Source organism: Kogia breviceps, chromosome 8 (genome assembly GCF_026419965.1).
Source record: "Kogia breviceps isolate mKogBre1 chromosome 8, mKogBre1 haplotype 1, whole genome shotgun sequence".
Classification (NCBI taxonomy): Eukaryota; Metazoa; Chordata; class Mammalia; order Artiodactyla; family Physeteridae; genus Kogia; species Kogia breviceps.
Window position 1 is genome coordinate 92627905 of NC_081317.1, and position 17259 is coordinate 92645163.

Sequence of the window (17259 nt, forward strand, 5' to 3'; positions counted from 1 at the left end):
AGACACTTTCTGGTAGGGGAGGAATGCATTAATGCATTTTAGGGCTTGTTGTTGACAAGCTGGGGACCTGGGGACCAGTTAGGAGGCTGCTGTTAGTCTGCGCTTTGAACACCATGCTCTCCAAGGACCTCTCTAGTTAGTGGGGCTCATATTACATTGGCCCGAGGAGAGTCCCCCTGAATGAGAACAGGCCTGGAGGTGGCTTGGTTTCCTTGTCACGGCTATGGGCGGCACTTCTCACACCTGTCCTTTCACGGCTTCTTCTCTGTTACAAAAAAGTCATATTTCCCATGGCTGCTTGTGCTGTAGACGTGGCCTCTGACCCCTCTGCTTTTCCCTAGGGGTCTATACAGCAGCTCACCATCCACCGTGACCCCAGGACTCCCGAGGAGCTGTGTGAAGCTGAAGGATCCTCGGTGAGCCCCTACCTCCCCACAGCAGCCAGAGAAGCTGGCGCTCAGGCAATTTTTCATTCCCAACGTCATGGAGTCTCTGAAATCTCTCATCTTGGCAGGCACTGCGTCAAGTCCTATTTTGGGCTTTTTGGCTTTATTATTATTTTTAAGAACTTCAGCCGTGTCTTTGGTGTGTGGAGGGGAGGAGTTGTGTTTCTTCTAAGGTGTTAGGTTCTTCTGTGGCTGTGCCAGTCAATGGCATGGTTTCTAGACTTCCTGCCAAGAAAGGGTGTCAGGATTCTAAAATCGAAGTAAAAACTCTAAGACATTCTGGGTGTAAATTCTTATAAAAACAAAACTAAATTTAGCTTTTATGCTTGGCAAATGAATCAGTTCCTCAGCTGGGGGGCAGTGGTGGTGGGCAGGAGACAAAAGATGGGTCCTTTGCCCCCTCCTTCCCTCCCTTCTTCCCTCCCTCCCGCCAGAATTGACTGAGCACCTGCAAGGTGACAGACCTGGGGAGATGCTGGAGATAAAGGGATGAACTGGGAACTGTCTCCATCCTCCAGAGGCTCACACACACCACCCCAATTGCAGTGACAGAGCTGAGTGTGATTGGCCCTCAGACCCAAATTCTAGAGGTCAGGTTGGGACAGGAAGGTGGAGGAGGAGGAATGGGAAGCCGGTCAGGCAGGAGCTGATGCCTGACCGGTGACAAGCAAGTGTCACCCAGATGAAGAAGAAAAGGTGCTCCCGGCAGAAGCCGTGGCGTAAAGCAGGAAAGGCAGAGACAAGCCGAGCGTGACATATTCCTAGACCTTCTACTTCTCTTTGGGTGGTGTCAGCCCCAAAGCTAAAAATAAGCTGATTTTATTCATCTAGTAAAAACTGCTGCCAGTGTAGCTGGAAAGCCCCCTCCAAGGTGGAACTTGGATCTGTGAGAATGTTTGCTCTCCTTGAGGCTGTGATCCCAGCCTGGCGTTCCCATGACACTGAAAGAAGGGAAGCTTTGTGTGTATTTATTCCTTCATCTCCATGTTGCTATTGAACAAATAGAAACAACACAAGGGTCCACAAATAAGTTACAAAATCATGGCATACGGATGTCTTGGCTGCCATGAGGGGGCTAACTGTGAAGACTAGGTAGCAAAGCGAGGATGTATTTCAAATGTAACAACTCCCGGTGAGAAATTCTGGTGACAGTCATGCAAAGGGGGAGTGCCTTTTGATCGAGATTGAAGGGCACCTGGGCAAAATGCAGGTAGGTGTGTTAGAGAGACTACACTGATTGTAGTTTTTTGTTTGAGCAATGAAACGTGGAAGGAAACAGAAAGAATATAGCCAAGACATATGCTGTCTTCTCCATCCCATTCCGTCTCCATCCATCTCCATCTCTCTCTTTCTCTTTCACACACGCACCGTTCCTCCACAGGAGTTCATTTCTGTGACTCTGCAATTGTAAACTGACCCCCCCCCCCCCGCCCCGCCAAGCATGATTTGTCTCCACACAGGCGTCAGGAGAGACCAGCGGGCTTCAGGAGACAGACGGAGTAGCTGAGATCTTGGAAGCTGTCACCTACACTCAAGCCCCGGTGAGTACTGGGCGCTGTGCCATGTCCTCTTAGTCGGCTTTTAGGGGGCTGGGCGTTATCAGAGAGTACCCAGAGTCCCAGTCTGACGTCTCTGTTCTCAGAACTGTGACTTCATTAGACAGTTCACCGGGGGAGGTCAGGAAAGCACTGGCCAATGGGCATTTTGCAAAATCCCAACTGCAGGGGAACACCATTACCTGGGTGCCACCCTGTGCTGTGGCCACGAGAGGGCTGTCCAAAGGTGAACTTTGTGCTCTATCACCTCCCAGCTGTGTGAGCTTAGGTGACTTACTCAGCCTCTCTGAGCCTCAGCCCCTCTCCCATAAAACAATAATCAGCGTGCTATCTCATGAGGTCTTTGTGAGGTTAGATGAAGCCATGCAGGGGCAGGTCTCGGCCCAGTGCCTGGCACAAGGGAGGTGGCCCTGAACGGTGGCTGCTGTCACATTTGCTCAGGGCTCTGGCTGTGAGAAGGAAGTTGGGGTCCCCACTCCTATGAGATGCAGAGTCCTCCCAGGAGCTCCTTTCTGGCCCCACGGGAAAGGCAGCCATCCTCCCAGTGGTGTGGGCCTCCTCCCTCCTGGGAATGTGCCCCGTGGCCAAGACAAGGAAGTGGTTTTGAAAGCACTGAATCATACTGTGGAGACACCAAGGAGCCTGTTTTAATGAAAAGAGCCAGCAGTGTCTGCGTCACTGAGCACAGAAGCCCCAGCCATCTCCTCGACTGGTCCAGCTCAGTCTACAGACTCATCTCTGATAGAAGAAAGCAGGGAGCTAGAAATAAGGTGGGGGCTATAAATTATAGACCTCCAGTAACAGAGGGGTGGGTGGTACAGAACAGGACCAGAGTCTGTTAGTGTGGGAGGGACTTAAAGGTCACCTCTTTCTGTTCAGATGTGTACAGAAAACTGCCCTTTGTACAAATGAGCAAACTGAGGCCCAAAGAGGGAAGGAGACTGGCCCTAGGGTGTGTGGCTGAGCTGAGGCTAGAGCACAGGTCCCCTCATGCCCCATCAAGGGTTTAGGCCGTGACCCTGTGCTGCCGGCCTGGGCGGTGTTGCAGGGGTGCATCCTCAGAACCACAGCCGATCTGGGGGTAGCTGAGATGGAGAAAGTCAAGGGTCCAAGGTGCCGGCCTAGATGGTGACTGGCGGGTGGCTGCTCTGGGCAGTGTTGCAATCCTGTGTGCCCATCAGCCCTTGGCCACCCCACTGGCATGGCCAGGGCATAGGGCAGCAGGGCACAGAGCTGTGGTCCCCTGGGCTTTCTAGCCTGACTCTGCCCCCCGGGGCACCAGTTCACAGCTAGGAGTGAGGCTGACTTGAGCAGAGAGGCTGATAACCCGTGGTGGCCCTGAGGGATGGACAGGAAAGGGGAGTGGAGCTTAGGAGCATGAGATGTCATGGAGGGGGTGCTGGCCAGGGAGGGCTGTAACCTTCTCTGCAGGGTGGTGTTTTCCATTCATTCCCCAGAGGAGGCGCGGAGGTACATGTGAGTGAAGCACTTTGCCCCGGGGCTGCCCAGACTGGAGGTGGCAGAGCCAGGTCTCCAGCCTGGGCCCAGGCCACTATCAGTCATGTCACCCCCAGCTAGGGACTTCTCCCTTTCACCTTCTCCTGGAAGGCTCCCCTCCCTGGACACCCACCTCCCCCCACCCCCTCCAGGGCTGGGGAATTTCCCTCTTCAGCTCAGACATTCCCCTCCCCTCTCTGTCTGGCTTCTCTCTTGGCATGAATCTCACTTCCCTGTCCTCAGCCTTTCCAACCCTGCCACCCTTCAAGACACAAGCCATGACTAGTGAACTGACTCATGGACTGCCTGAGCACTCAGGGCCTTAAAAAGCCAGGCCCCCCTCGCCTCCTTCCCCATTTAGGGTAGGAGTCTCTGCTCCCCAATTCTTCCCCCCCTGCTAAGTCAGCATCTGCTGACACACCTTTCCATTTCTGGAAAGTTCTATCTTTGCCGAGTTAGAATTAATACCCTATGGTTCTCAGCCCTGGCTCTGCATCAGAGTCCTGAGTGTGTGTGTGTGTGTGTGTGTGTGTGTGTGTGTGTGTGTGTGTGTGTGTGTGTGTGTGCTTGTATGTGTTGTGTGTATGTGTGCGTGAAGGGGGGTGAGTGCTGGGGGAGGGTCTTAAAAAAAGCCTCTTGCCTGGGCTGCATACCTGGACATTCAGACTCAGGAGGTCTGGAGTAAGATCTGATAGTCTGTACTTACACAAAGCTCTGCAGGTGATTCTGCTCCACAGCCAGGACCTCTCTTCCACCCACACCCAAATGCTCACAGATTCCCAACACACCACACCCTTTCACTCCTTGTCTGTGCCTTGGCTCCTGTAGGTTCTGCTTGCCCGGAGGACCCTTGCCCACCCTGTCTCTGCCTGGCCAATTCCCACTCCTTCAGGATCCAGTCCATAGCCCATCACTGGAGGCCACGGCCACGCTGCCCTCCTCACGCGTGACTCTCACTCCAGCAATCCCAAGTGTCACATTCATCACAGTTAGTTGGGTCTGGGTCTCCCCAGTAGTCCAACAGTTTAAGGACAGATGCCCTTCTTATTTACTCATTTCTATATCCCGGGGAACAGCCAAGACATGGCACACAGTAGGGCCTCAGGAAATAATGTGTTGAATGTGGGCCAGCAAATGACCCCATTTTAATTAAAAAGTCTTAAGGCTCGACATTCCCATTTTGTCACAGGCTACACTGGTTCTCCATCCACACTAACACCTGAAAACCAGCAGCCGCCTGTTGGGGACAGGACACCTGACCCTGACTGCCGAGGGTCAGCTCACCAGCTCTGCCTTGAACCCAGGCTTCATGGCTGCCTTGTTGGGATTTTGCCAGAAGAGGTTTTTAGCTGAGAGGCTGGAGTTGGTGATTTCATATAACTCAAACTTTGCCACCTTGAGTTATACTGAGCTCAGCCCACCCTTACCTGGCTGTCCTGTGTTTCCCATACGCTCACCTGCCCTACCTGCCTCATCTCAAATCCCAAGTCCCTTATAAAGCCACTTGGCTTCCAGCCACCAGCAGTCTTGCTCCAGGCTAGGGAACCATGGTGAAGTGGCTTCCCCAACCCTTGGCAGGGAGAGGAGAGGAACCTGCCTGGGGCAGGGGTCCTTACTACCTTGCTAGATCACCATGCAGCTGGGGAATGGGGAGTTCTTACTTGGTCTTCTTCCCAGCCTCTCCTTGGTTGGGGGGCAGTGACTGCTTGCTGCTCCCACTATACCTCCCTGGTTCCTGCCTCACTGGGCTTCTTTAGTGCACCCTCCTGGTCTCCTGGCCTAAACTTCAACATCCCAAATCCATGCTCTCATTGACACCAGGGTGGACTCCCTAAAGTACACACCTGGGCTTCCCTGGTGGCGCAGTGGTTGAGAATCCGCCTGCCGATGCAGGAGACACGGGTTCGTGCCCCGGTCCGGGAAGATCCCACATGCCGCGGAGCGACTGGGCCCGTGAGCCATGGCCGCTGAGCCTGCGCGTCCGGAGCCTGTGCTCCGCGACGGGAGAGGCCACAACGGTGAGAGGCCCGCGTATCGCAAAAAAAAAAAAAAAAAAAGAATATATAAAGTACACACCTGCCCACATCTCCCCCGTCCTGATACCCGAAGAGGACACAGTTTGTTGCCTCTGGTTTAAGGCCAGACTTCTCACCTAAGAACCAGCCCCCTCCCTCTCTCTGCCTCCCCAGGCTTTATCCCCCTGCTTCCATCCTCGAACCCTGGTCAAGCAAGGTTGTCAGGCCCTGGCAGTGCTGTGTCCTTTCTCACCTCAATGCCTCCTTCCATCCCTGTTCTCTGAAACTGTTCATTCTTCAAGGCTCAACTTCTTGAAGCCTTCCATCTCCGCCCTCACCCTGGAGATTTTAAGGTACAGTAAACTATATATTTTCTTTAGTACACAAGTATTCCGTATTCATTATGGAAAAAATTACAAGTCCAGTTGAGCAAAATGATAATCACCTTTAGTATTAACACCCAGAGAAATCACATCTAGGGTTGTTGATGATAGCTACCATTTATGGGCTCATACTATGGGCCTGGCCCTGTGCCAAGCACCTCCATGCATTTTATAACTTTTAAGTAGTTATTATTGGCCCCATTTTACAGAGGAGGAAGCTGAGGCTCAGTGAGGCTATATGAGTTGCTCAATATAATATAGCTAATAAGTGGAGAGCTGGGATTTGACTCGAATTTGATTATAAGAACTGAACCATTAAATCCTAAGTTATAGGGCGCATAAGAATCTTCTTTGTTCTGATGGACCAGAGATTCATCATTTATATACTAGGTTCTGACATTAAGGAAATAAACCTTCTGTTATTAGTCAGGATAGGTAAGTGATAGGTGTGGTAAGAAATTTACCCTGAAATCTTAGTGTCTTAGTTGTTTCTTGTTCATACCACAGGTCCCACACTGGTCTGTAGGATCCTTCCATTCACCCTAGCCCCTTGAGCTCAGAAAGTGATGAGACTATCTGACTAGCCCTGGGTCACAGGGGCTGCTCACCGATCCTGGGTCTGGGGATGACCTTTGCTGCCCTTTATCAGGATTTCTGCCTAGCTCTCTGAACTGCTCTGTTTCCAACTGTTGGGGTTTTCGGTTTGTTTGCTTTTTCCTAGTTGGTAAAGGTGGTGAAGACATTGACTGGCTTTGGAAAAGTTACACAGAAGCTGAAGTTTCCTAGAAAGGAAACCATACCCTTTTTTTTCATAGGTATACAGGACCAGTGTACCTCTGGGATTGGATTTATACAGATTTTATTGAGCATAGCCCCCTCCCTCCCTCCCTTTAACGAGTCTTTACTGAGCACCTCCTCTGTGCTAGCCTGGGATGCAGGGATCACAGGGATGTGGTCTCTGTGCTCAAAGAGCTTCAGCCAGGAGTATCAGAGTCTTGCTGTAAACTGAACAAAATTTAATTACCCTAACATACCCCTTTTTTAGGGCCTGGGTGGCTCAGTGATCGCCCAGGTGCACAATAGGCAGGTCTAGGCTTTCTTCTGGGTTTATTCAGCTTTTGTGGAGATACTGTTTTCTCCAGTGATACTCACTGCCGTCTTTTCTGCTCTCCTGCCAAGTAAATCCTTTGGGTCTCATTTCCCCTGCAGTCTAGAGAAGCAAGAGTTGGCCCCATAAACACGCCTCCAACCCTGTCCTCTCCCTCTGAGGATGCAGAGCTTTCCGGTGAACCTGTACCTGAGGGGGCCCAGGAAACCACCAACATGAGCGCCGTCCCGCACAGCAGCCCCAAGCAAGGCAAGTCCCCGATGCACCTTCATACGCAGTGGGTTTTGTTGAGTGACGACTGGGTGATATATGTGATAGAGAGCATCTCACTTGAGCTTCCCCTCAACCCCCTGAGGAAGGGACTATAATCATCCTCATTTCCCAAACAAGATGGGGAAATCAAGTCGCAGAGAGGTTATGTCACCCAGCCGAGGCTCCACGGCTCCTAAATGGCAAAGGCGGCGTTTAATCTTGGATGCCAGAACTTTTAAGCCCCAGACTCCACCACCCCTCCAGAAGGGCCTGGGGTGTGAAAAGCTTGTGATAATTGTGGCTGCTTATTAAATACCTACTGTGTGCCAAGTGTTTACATACTTGCCCTCCAATCCTGACAACATGTCTACTAGTCGCTAGTATTAGCTAGTATTTTACAGATGGAAAAACCGATGCTTGGAAAGGTGAGTGATGTGCCCACAGTCACACAGCTAGGGAGTGGTGGGACTGAGCCAGCGCCCGGGCCTGACTCCAGAATCCCTGCTCTTTCCGGCCCTGGCCACAAACTCGCCGACTCTCTGAGGATCAGGCCATCTAAACTCCTGTTGGCGCATGTGGGAAACTAACTGATGGCCAAAGAGGGGCAGACACCCAGGAGGTCACTGGCAGGCCCTGGGGGCAGTGCTGGCTTCCTGACTACCCATCCAGGGCTCTCGCCCCTGCCCAGCCATACAGAGGAGCCCTGGCAGAAGCCCAGGATCTGACGGGATCCCCCAGGCAGCAGAATGGCCGGAGATCGGCCTGCATTTTCTGCCCTTTATCAGAGGGGTAACCATTCAAACTGAAGTTACAGCCAACACCAGAGCACTGAGATTTAGGTACAAGGTCAAAAACAATCCAGACTGCCCACATTCACATGTACAGCTCTGGAATTGGTGACACAGAAAAAGTTAATGACCCAGAGACGTGATCATGGTGTACCCCACAAGAAAAGCAGCTTTCAAAACTATATGTGTGCTGTGACCCTACATTTGAATATATGTTATTTATTTATATATAACCATGTAGAGCCCTGTGTATGTGTGTGTGTTAGAATAATATACAACAAAATGCTGTGAGTGGTTATCTCTGGGTGGCAGGATTGTAGGTGGTTTTTATTTTCTTTTGTACTTCGGTATTTTATGTCTTCTAAAATCCTATGTATCATTATTCCTTTTACTTCTGCCCTCAGTAAATGAATATTATTTTAGCAACTAAACTTGGGAAGTCTGTCTGTGAGAGAAGGTATATAGTACTGAATAGAAAAGTATTGTATAATAATTTAATAAAGTTACAATACCAGCAAGGAGTCAGGGTGTAGCTGTGGAAAGACTGCTGGATGAGACCCTTTGGACGGAAACCCTGCTCAGACACCTCTTTGCTGTCGGGCGTGGGCAAGTTGCTCGGCATTTCCAAGCTTTGGATTCCTCCACCGTCCACTGCGAGCGTTCACAACCCCTGCCTCCCGGGTGGATGAGAGGACTGAATGCTGTGGCTGCAGGTGTGGAAGTGGTTTGTGAATTGCACATGCTGCTCTCCTGGGGGGAATTAGGATCTCAGAGCGAGGGGCTAGGAGGGGGCAGAGGCTGCAGGGCCAGGAGGCAAGGGCCTCCCCTAGACTGAGGGGTGAGTGCATAGGAGGCGGGACCCAGCCTAAGCACAGCTCTCCTGTTCTCCGGCGTCTGCCAGATTACTTCTGTGGCAGACAGAAGGCCAAGCAGAAACAGTAGAGCTGGCTGGAGATCCTCATTCTTGTTGAGCAGACAGCTCAGTGAGGAGGAAGGGGCTGAACCCCGAGCCCTGTCCCTGGCTAGGGAAAGCCTCCCAAGAGTTGCATCCCAAGGGTCCCTGACACCATCTTGGCGTAAGACCTTTGTCACCCCCCACTCCGTCCTCCAAGGGGTGGGGACTCAAGAGGCCTGGGGTCTCTCTGCCTGCTAGCACAGCACCCCCTGGTGGTCAGAGCAGGGAGGACGAGAGAGCCGTGAGAGACTGACCACTCCTGGACACTCAGTCTTTTAAGTGCATGTGGGCACAGGGTCCCTTGAATAGTTCAGCACCTCCCCCTCGCCAGTGTCCTTACCATGGGACGTGCATGAGCACAGTGTGTGAGGAAAGGCCTGGCTTCAGGGCCCCTCGCAGCCTCTTATGTGGGACCTTGTTCCTCCTCTGCAAAACGGGGTTAATAATCAGAAGGTGCTAGTGTGCAGATCAGAGCAGAACACACACCGTGGGGTGATAGTGGGGATACTGAAAAGGTAGGATTCCTGCCTTGCTTCTGCCCACCTGCTGCGAGGTGGTATGGAGGTGCTTGTGGGTAGGACAGATGGGCCAGCCGGAGACTTCCAGGAGGCCGTGCATGGGATGTGCTTAGCCTGCAGTCCAGCCTGTAACAGGCAGGCATTCATGTTAGTATAATGTCTTCTTCTTTGCTTTAGGACTCCATTTGTTTTTCTAAATTGCAAAAGAAATACATGCTTGTGGTAACAGTTCAATCAATGCCGAGTTGTATGAATCAAAAAAATAGTTTCCTCTGCTGTCCTCTGGAAGAATCCAATACTGTTAAGTACTGTGGTTTAGCCTAGTATGTGTGGTTTATCTGCACAGACATATATACATAATTATCTATATATTTTATATGTTATATATAATAATCAATATATTAATTATATAATGGTAATATATATAATGATGATAAAACGTGTATTCTCATATATAGTTTTTCTTCCTTTTACAAATGTAGAACCACACTGACAATGAACATTTATCCCTTGCTAACTATATGTCAGGCGCTGTCCTCAGTGCCTTTCTTGCATTAGTTTAATTAATGCTTGTAACACATAATCCTCAAAATGACCCTAGGAGATAGGAATTATGATCCCCTCTTTATAGGCAAGGAACCTGAGCCACAGGTCACATTCCTAGTAAGCGGCAAAGCAGGATCCTCACCCTATAGTTGATGCCAGAGCCTGTGATCGAAACCACCATGTAATTACTGCCTTTCGTTGTCCGGTTTTCTGCAACATTTTTTCCCTCTTAATCCTGTATTGTGGACTTCTTTTCAAGTCATAGGTGAAAAGAGACCACATTCTTTTTCATTTGCAAAATGCAGTTATTAAGTGAAGAATGCCTGCTTCCTGTAGGGTCTGGTGAGATGCTGAATGACACACTGGAGACAGTTGATACTGTGGATGGTTCCCGCATTACTGACACTGGCTCGGGGGATGGGGCCTTCCTTCATGTCATTGAAGAGGTGAGTGAATGGTAAATTTCATCTGAGTCAGTAGTACATTTGCTTGCTTATTTCAGACTTGATGGTGACTTGTCTTGGTCACCATAGAGAATCACAAGGGTTTTAGTTGCATATCAGGGAGACTGCCTCCCTCCTGCTGGTACAGAGAAGGTGGGAGTCCCAGGGCCCCAGAGTCTCCCCAGGGATGCACCAGGACAATTCCTCTTGTGAAGATGCACAGCCTCTTCTGCACTTTGAGCCCCTTCAAGAGAGAATGAGATTAACTGCAGGTGTGTTTGCTCTATTGTTTGGTAATTGGCTTTTACACTTGCAAAGCCAGTTAGCTGTTTAAATGCTGGACACCGGGAGGGTGCCAGATTAAAGCAAATTATGTTTCTCACCTGTGGCCTCTGCTAAAAACCTTGTGTCAGCTCATTCTTTCCCCTATCCTGGGGTGAAAACTCAAGACACTTCTCTCCTCTCCCAGTTACTATCTGGTTAACAGCCTTTTTTCACAGGTATTTCCAAAATCCCTGCAGCATAATATCAAAAATTCAATAAAAATACAAATATAACCAGGCAGGGAAGGAAGCATGGTTAGGGATATTTCCTCTCTGTTTTCTTACTTCTTTCTCCTCCCTCTCATCACTGTCCCCCGCCCCCCTCCCCCCAGCCGAAAGTCTGGCCCACCTGGAGAAAACGACACAGTTTTATGTGGCTGGTCAGACAGTGATCTGGGCCTTTTGTGGGGAAGCTATCTGGTTGCTGGAACATTCTCTCACAGGGGCTTTTGTGATTCCTTAGAGGTCCTCCTGCAGGGAATCTAGGACCCAAGTCCATTTTTGGCCTTTTAACTTCTGCCTGGGCTTCCACCCCATGCTGGTCACCCTGATCCTCTAGGGGGCCCTTTGGGTGGGGGTCCATCTCCAGATGGCTTTAGCTGGCTCCCTTTGGAAGGGTCATATCAGTCAATCACCAGGAAAACAACTGCAGGGCAGATATCTCTGTCTCTCGCTCTTGACTCAGTCTGGATGGCTCCCTGCTTTTGCCTTTGGTATTTCCCTAGAGGGAATCAAACACCAGTCCCTTTGCCTCCCAAAGTCCAAACACTACATACCCAGCTCACCAAAAGGTTTGTGGTGGGGGCCGGGGGGAGCCACAGAGGGCAGAAAATTGTCTCCAAAGGAATTCTTACAAAAGTCTCTAATCACTCAACCCCTAAATGAATTCTTTACCTTTTCTTACATAGCCGAAGGCAAGTGGTGGGCGAATGCTGATAGAACTGATTCCATTTCATTGTCTCTTTGCCATGTAAGTCGTCTGGCTCCTTTTTTTAGAACACGAGGTTACCTGAGGCTTATGGGATTGTACTTTGGGGCCTTAGCTGACATTGAGTCAGAAAAATTATCTCATTTTAAAATCCTATGACATCATCTTTTCTCTGTTTTGGGGGGACAATAATTCTGTAAGTATTTGATGTTATATGGAAAAATGATTCTATAGGCCAGTAAGTTTGGGGAATGATCCACTCTGTATTCTTGTCACAGAGAAGGCTCTGAGAAGTCCTTCAGCAAAGAAATATATCTAACTCTGATCAGCCTAGTGTTTTTAGTATCCAAAAGAACTACATTTTGGGGGGTTTCCCTGGTGGCCTAGTGGTTGGGATCCCAGGCTTTCACTGCCAGGGCCAGGGTTCAATCCCTGGTCGATCCCACAAGCCATGAGGTGTGGCTGAAAAACAAAAAAAAACCCAGAACTACTTTTTGCAGCAAAATGAAGCAAAACCCCAACCAAATTTTTTTTTAAAAAAACCTTTGTGAAACTGAGATAAAACATAGTCGGTTTGGTGACACCAACAGCCAAAGCTGCTCTCTGTTGGCATTTCCTGCATCTGCTGTGTAACCTTCAGAGAATCTGCCTGTGAATTTCCCGTGGAAACTGAGTCACAGGGAAAGAGAGGGGTGTCCAGTCTGGAGAAGGCTGAGGAGGACGGGGTTGCCGCCTGCATATCTCTGAAGCACCATCAGGGATGAAGACACTTGCCCTGTTCTTATGGCTCCTGAATGCACACGTAGGGGAGGTCACAGGGAGGAAGACAGGTCTAGATTGAAGTGTCTAGCGCTATAGCAGGAGGCACAGCTGTATGTGTCTCAGGAGGCACTGATCTCCCAGTCACTGGTGTGGCAAACAGATGCTTGGAATCACATGGGAGACACACGTGCCTTGCGATCTCTCCTGCCACAGGGATTCTGGGACTGTTGTGGAGCTGGGGTAACACCACAGATAACAAAGTGCCTTGAGGAAGGAAGCTACAGAAATGCAAGCTGCTGGAGGGCACAGGCAGTCAGTCTTCTCCAGCCACAGCCACCTTGATCAGGGGCATGGGCAAGTGACGTGGTCCCTAGTGATACCTTTGTTCCCAGGGTCCACGTATGGAAGAAGGTTTGACAGCCACAGCAGCAGCTGAGGAGGCCGAGGTGTCCATCAGCACTGCCAGGGAAGCAGAGGCCGGCAGTGTGCCCACCGAGGGACTGACCCTCTCCATGTCCACCGAGCACCCTGGGGAAGGGGTCACTCTGGTAATGAGCTCAGAGTACACGCTCTGCTTCACTTGCTTCTGGAGTTTGGTGGCGTCTCAGGTGGGAGCAGTCACTGGCCTTCCTCACCTGTTTGCAAAGGACAGAGTGACAGCCTTGTGGGGCCGAGTCCCAGTAGACACTGATTTGGAGGCCGAGGCCTCTGTTGACTCATTCAGCAGGTGTTTGTGGAGTGCTGTGCTGGGCTCCAGGTGAAGAGGATAGACCCAGCTCCTGGGAACAGAGAGGGAAGAGGGAAAAATAGGAGAAGCACAGGGGAGTATCAAAAGGGGCCCAGAGCCCAGACTCGGGGGGCCAGGAAGCCTTCCCGGGGAAAGGAGGCTGAAGGTGAGACCAGGGGGATGCTTAGAAGTGATGGGGGTGAGACATGTGTTCGGGAGGTGGGCCAGCGGGACCAAAGGGCTGGAGGCATCAACAGGAGCACACAAAGACCTAAACAAGCGCAGCATGCCTGTGGGGCTTGGTGTGAGCAACGGGGAGGGGAAATGTGGCTAGAGAAGCCTCTGAGACCATGGACCCCGAGGAGCCTGAGTGTCCAGCAGAAATGGGAAGTCACTGAAGGGTAATTTTTTTTTTCCAGATTTTATACATGCTCTTTAATTTCAGCTTTCAGTAAAGCATGAGTGACCTCAAACTCAATTATTTGATCTTAGCTCATTTTCCTTTAAATAATATATAACTTTTATTTATTTTTGCTCTCATTTTTATTTATTTATTTAAAATATTTTAAAATTGGAGTATAGCTGCTTTACCATGTTGTGTTAGTTTCTGCTGTACATACAGAAGTCAGAGTGAAGTAAGTCAGAAAGAGAAAAGCAAATATCGTATATCAACGCAATATGTGGCATGAAGGGTATTCAAGCAGGAAGTGATGTAGTCACAGTAGGATCTTAGAAAGATTGGGAGAAGCAAGCCTGGAGGTGGGAGGAGGGGGGTGGGTTTGGAGGCTGGGTCTAGGTCTGGGTCAGGGGTGGTGTTTTTCTTGCTCTGGGAGTGGCCAACGACGTCACCTCCTGCCAAGAGTCCCAGTGAGTAAAGGCCTGGAAAGCATCCATTGGATCTGTCACCACAATGATCGGTAACCTGGGGGCGGGCAGTTTTAGCTTCCCCTGGCCACAGCGCAGCGGATCCATGATGGGGCTCCTTTGTGATGTCTTCCTATTCAGGGTCCAGATAACGAAGAAGGTTCAGCAGCGACGGCAGCAGGGGAGACCGAGGGGCCCGTCAGCAGTGCCGGGGAAGCAGAGGCCAGCGGGGTGCCCACCGGGGGACTGACCCTCTCCATGCCCACTCCGGACCCTGGGGAAGGGGTCACTTTGGTAAGGAGTATAAAGTGCTGGAAGGTTGAGGTCACAGCTGGGAGCGGGTCCTGGCCTTCTCAGGGGGCCGGTCTCCATTCTGTTCAGCAAATCCAGAAGAACCTGAATGGGGAGGGCACACCTCTCTGACCAAATACTCCCTCAGAGGTGGAGTCTGCCGATGCCTGGTGAGTGTACTGTGGGCCCTGGAGGTGTGGGGACAGCGCAGGCTGACAGCCCCAGCGGGCCCGTGGGGAGATGTGTGAGTCAGTGAGGGGGGAGTGAGTTCCAGGGCTGATGCAGGGGTCAGGAGCTGGGGGTGAGTGGTGGAGGTGATGGCGGGCACAGCCATGCCCATTTCTGGGCACAAGCACAGGCTCTCAGAGCTCAGTGGAGGGTCCAGGTGCAGGCAGGTCCTGGCAGGGTCCAAGGGCGTGGCCAGGGCTTCTCAGCCCTCTCCTCAGGCCTCACGGAGACACTGCTTCCAACTCCCGAAGACAGGATGCAAGTATCCTAAGACACTCAGACTCAACAGATTCAAACCTAGACTGCTGTCTCCACTCCTTTTGTGTTCCGATCTCAGATGATGAAACCATCATCCCCCAGCTGCCTAATCCAGAATTCTCTTCCCTCTTCTTTACTTCCACGTTCTGTCACGTGTCAAGTCTTGTTGATTTTTCTACCTCAACACATCACAGATCTGCCTCCTGCTACCCTTTCCGGCTCCAGGCCCCTGTACCGAGACACCGCGTCCCCAGCCCGGGCAATGGTTAAGGCCCTTCCTGGCCTCCTCCATCCTCTCTGCCCCCGGCTCCTCCTGGTGGGGGCAGCCCTCTGTGGACAATTGTCCTTGCTGCAGACCCCGCTCCCGCACCTGGCCTCCAAGGCTTGCAGGGTCTGGCCTCGCCAGCCTCTAGGGCCACATCTTGGGCCACTGTCCCTGCTCTTGGCGCTCCAGCCTCACTGACCTTCTTTCAGTTTCTTGAACATACCTATTTCCTTCTTGCCTTAGAATCTTCTCACACCCTCTCCTCTCTGCCTGGAACCTTTTCCTCCTCCTTCTTCCCTCCTTTAATTCCTGCTTATCCTTTAGAGTTCAGCTCAAACACCGCTTCATCAGGGAGGTGCCTCCCAGGCTGTGAAGTCTCCCCGTCAGACACATTCAGAGTACCCCAAATGTCTCCTCGGAAGGCCTCATCACAACTGGTTCCCTACCAGGCTGGAGGCTCTGTGAGGCCAGGGATCACATACGTCTTGCTCATTCATCTGTCTTCATCCCGGCTGACGTCGGGGACTCAGTCGATGTTTGCAGAGTGCATGAAAGGGAGGGGGTTGTCAGACCATCACATGTCAACACTGGCCTTTGAGATCATTCCACACATTCACTCCCAGCCTTTCACCTCTGGTCTAATGTCCAGACAAGGAAACTTTACAGTGGGGAAGGTATGCCCCGGCCAGGTGATGGAGCTCCCAAGGCAACTTGGCAGTTACATGGATTGTTGTAATTAACAAATCGTCACGACCATCTTCTCCTGCTGCTTCTTCCTCTTCTCTTTCTTCTTCTTCATCTCTCTTCCCCTTCATCTCTCTTCCCTCCCTCCTTACCTTTCCTTCTTCTTTGAAGGCAAATCCCTGTCACAGGGTGAGAAAACTCGGGATCAGGTCCCAGTTCTACCAAGTCTTTACTCAACAGAAACTAGAACTTAACTAGCAGAGCTGTCTGGAGATAGAAGGGCTTCCTGTGGAGGTAGGGGAGTGCCCGTTCCTGAGGATGGGCAGGTTTTGGCCAAAGCACGCGGCAGAGGTGTGCTGGAGGGTTCTCCGGGGCAGGGAGGGGATGACCTGAGAGGTGCGTGACGGCCTCAGCAGGTTCCTCCCCATAATCACACACCCACCAACCAGGGGTGTGGATGCAGTGTCACGATCCCTTATGCCAATTTCATTTCAGGGTCCAATCAGTGAAGAAAGCTTAACAATAGCAGCAGCTGCAGCAAAAGTGCCCCTCAGCACTTTTGAGGAAGAGGAGGCCAGCGGGTTCCCCACTGATGGCCTGGTTCCCCTCACACCCACAGCAGCCCCCAAGCAAATAGTCACTTCTGTAAGTGTCTCCTAGCATCCTCTCTGGCTCACGGTGGGGAGAGAGGTCAGGGTTACGAGACAGGAGCAGTTGCCGGCCTTCCCAGAGCCAAATGCACAGGCAGCTTTGTTAGAGCATTTATCTGGGTCGGCACCAACCAGAGGGAGGCAGGATGTAACTGAAGGAGCATAGCCGAGGGGGTCAGGGGAGCAGGCTTTGTCCTAACCCTCTACCCCCATCTTTGTCCAAGGAGAACTTTCTCGGAATGTGGTCCAAAGTTGGACAGCATTGCTGGGGTGAGAGGCAGTTAGCACCATGACTGGGGAGGGGGTTTAGAGGAGATGCATGTTTCAGAAGGGGATTATGAGTCTGTGCTTCTGTGAGTGTGTCGGGTGTAATGACAGTTGTAGGTAGGAAAGTGCTTTGAAACTGGGCCAGTGCCACCGAAAGGAAAGTCAACAAAACTCCCCAGCAGCACTGTGCACGTTGCATCATGGGTGAGGTGACTTGATTCATCGTCTTGGTTTGGCTTCTCAGGGTCCTGGTGATGAAGACTTAGCAGCAGCCACAACAGAGCAGCCCCTTCCTGCGTCTGGGGCAGAAGAGTCGGGTGGCGCTCTCCCTGAGGGGCCCCCGCTTCCCATACCCACAGTAGCTCCTGAAAGAGGGGTCCCTCCGGTAAGTGAAGATCTCACTTTGCGTAGAGGCATGAATATTTGACTTGGCCGGTCTTACAGAGGAGAAAAAGAAAGGCCAGAGGCATGGGAGGGGCCTGCTCCTGGCTTTCCTAGAGGGAGG

At 51.3% G+C, this 17259-nt stretch overlaps 1 protein-coding gene across 15 annotated transcripts in view; it reads left to right on the forward strand.

Annotated features, from left to right (window-relative positions):
- The window catches only part of COL15A1 (collagen type XV alpha 1 chain), a 103958-nt gene that overhangs the window by 37028 nt on the left and 49671 nt on the right, over positions 1–17259 (forward strand). For 6 of the 15 annotated variants that reach the window (XM_067039763.1, XM_067039761.1, XM_067039762.1 and 3 more), the window contains 8 exons: positions 342–416; positions 1907–1987; positions 7107–7254; positions 10401–10510; positions 12913–13068; positions 14253–14405; positions 16333–16482; positions 16999–17139. In XM_067039763.1, coding sequence (XP_066895864.1) covers positions 342–416; positions 1907–1987; positions 7107–7254; positions 10401–10510; positions 12913–13068; positions 14253–14405; positions 16333–16482; positions 16999–17139 — 1014 coding nt within the window. The remainder of the gene's footprint in view (positions 1–341; positions 417–1906; positions 1988–7106; positions 7255–10400; positions 10511–12912; positions 13069–14252; positions 14406–16332; positions 16483–16998; positions 17140–17259) is intronic. The other 9 variants (XM_067039767.1, XM_067039772.1, XM_067039768.1 and 6 more) reach the window with 3 other exon arrangements.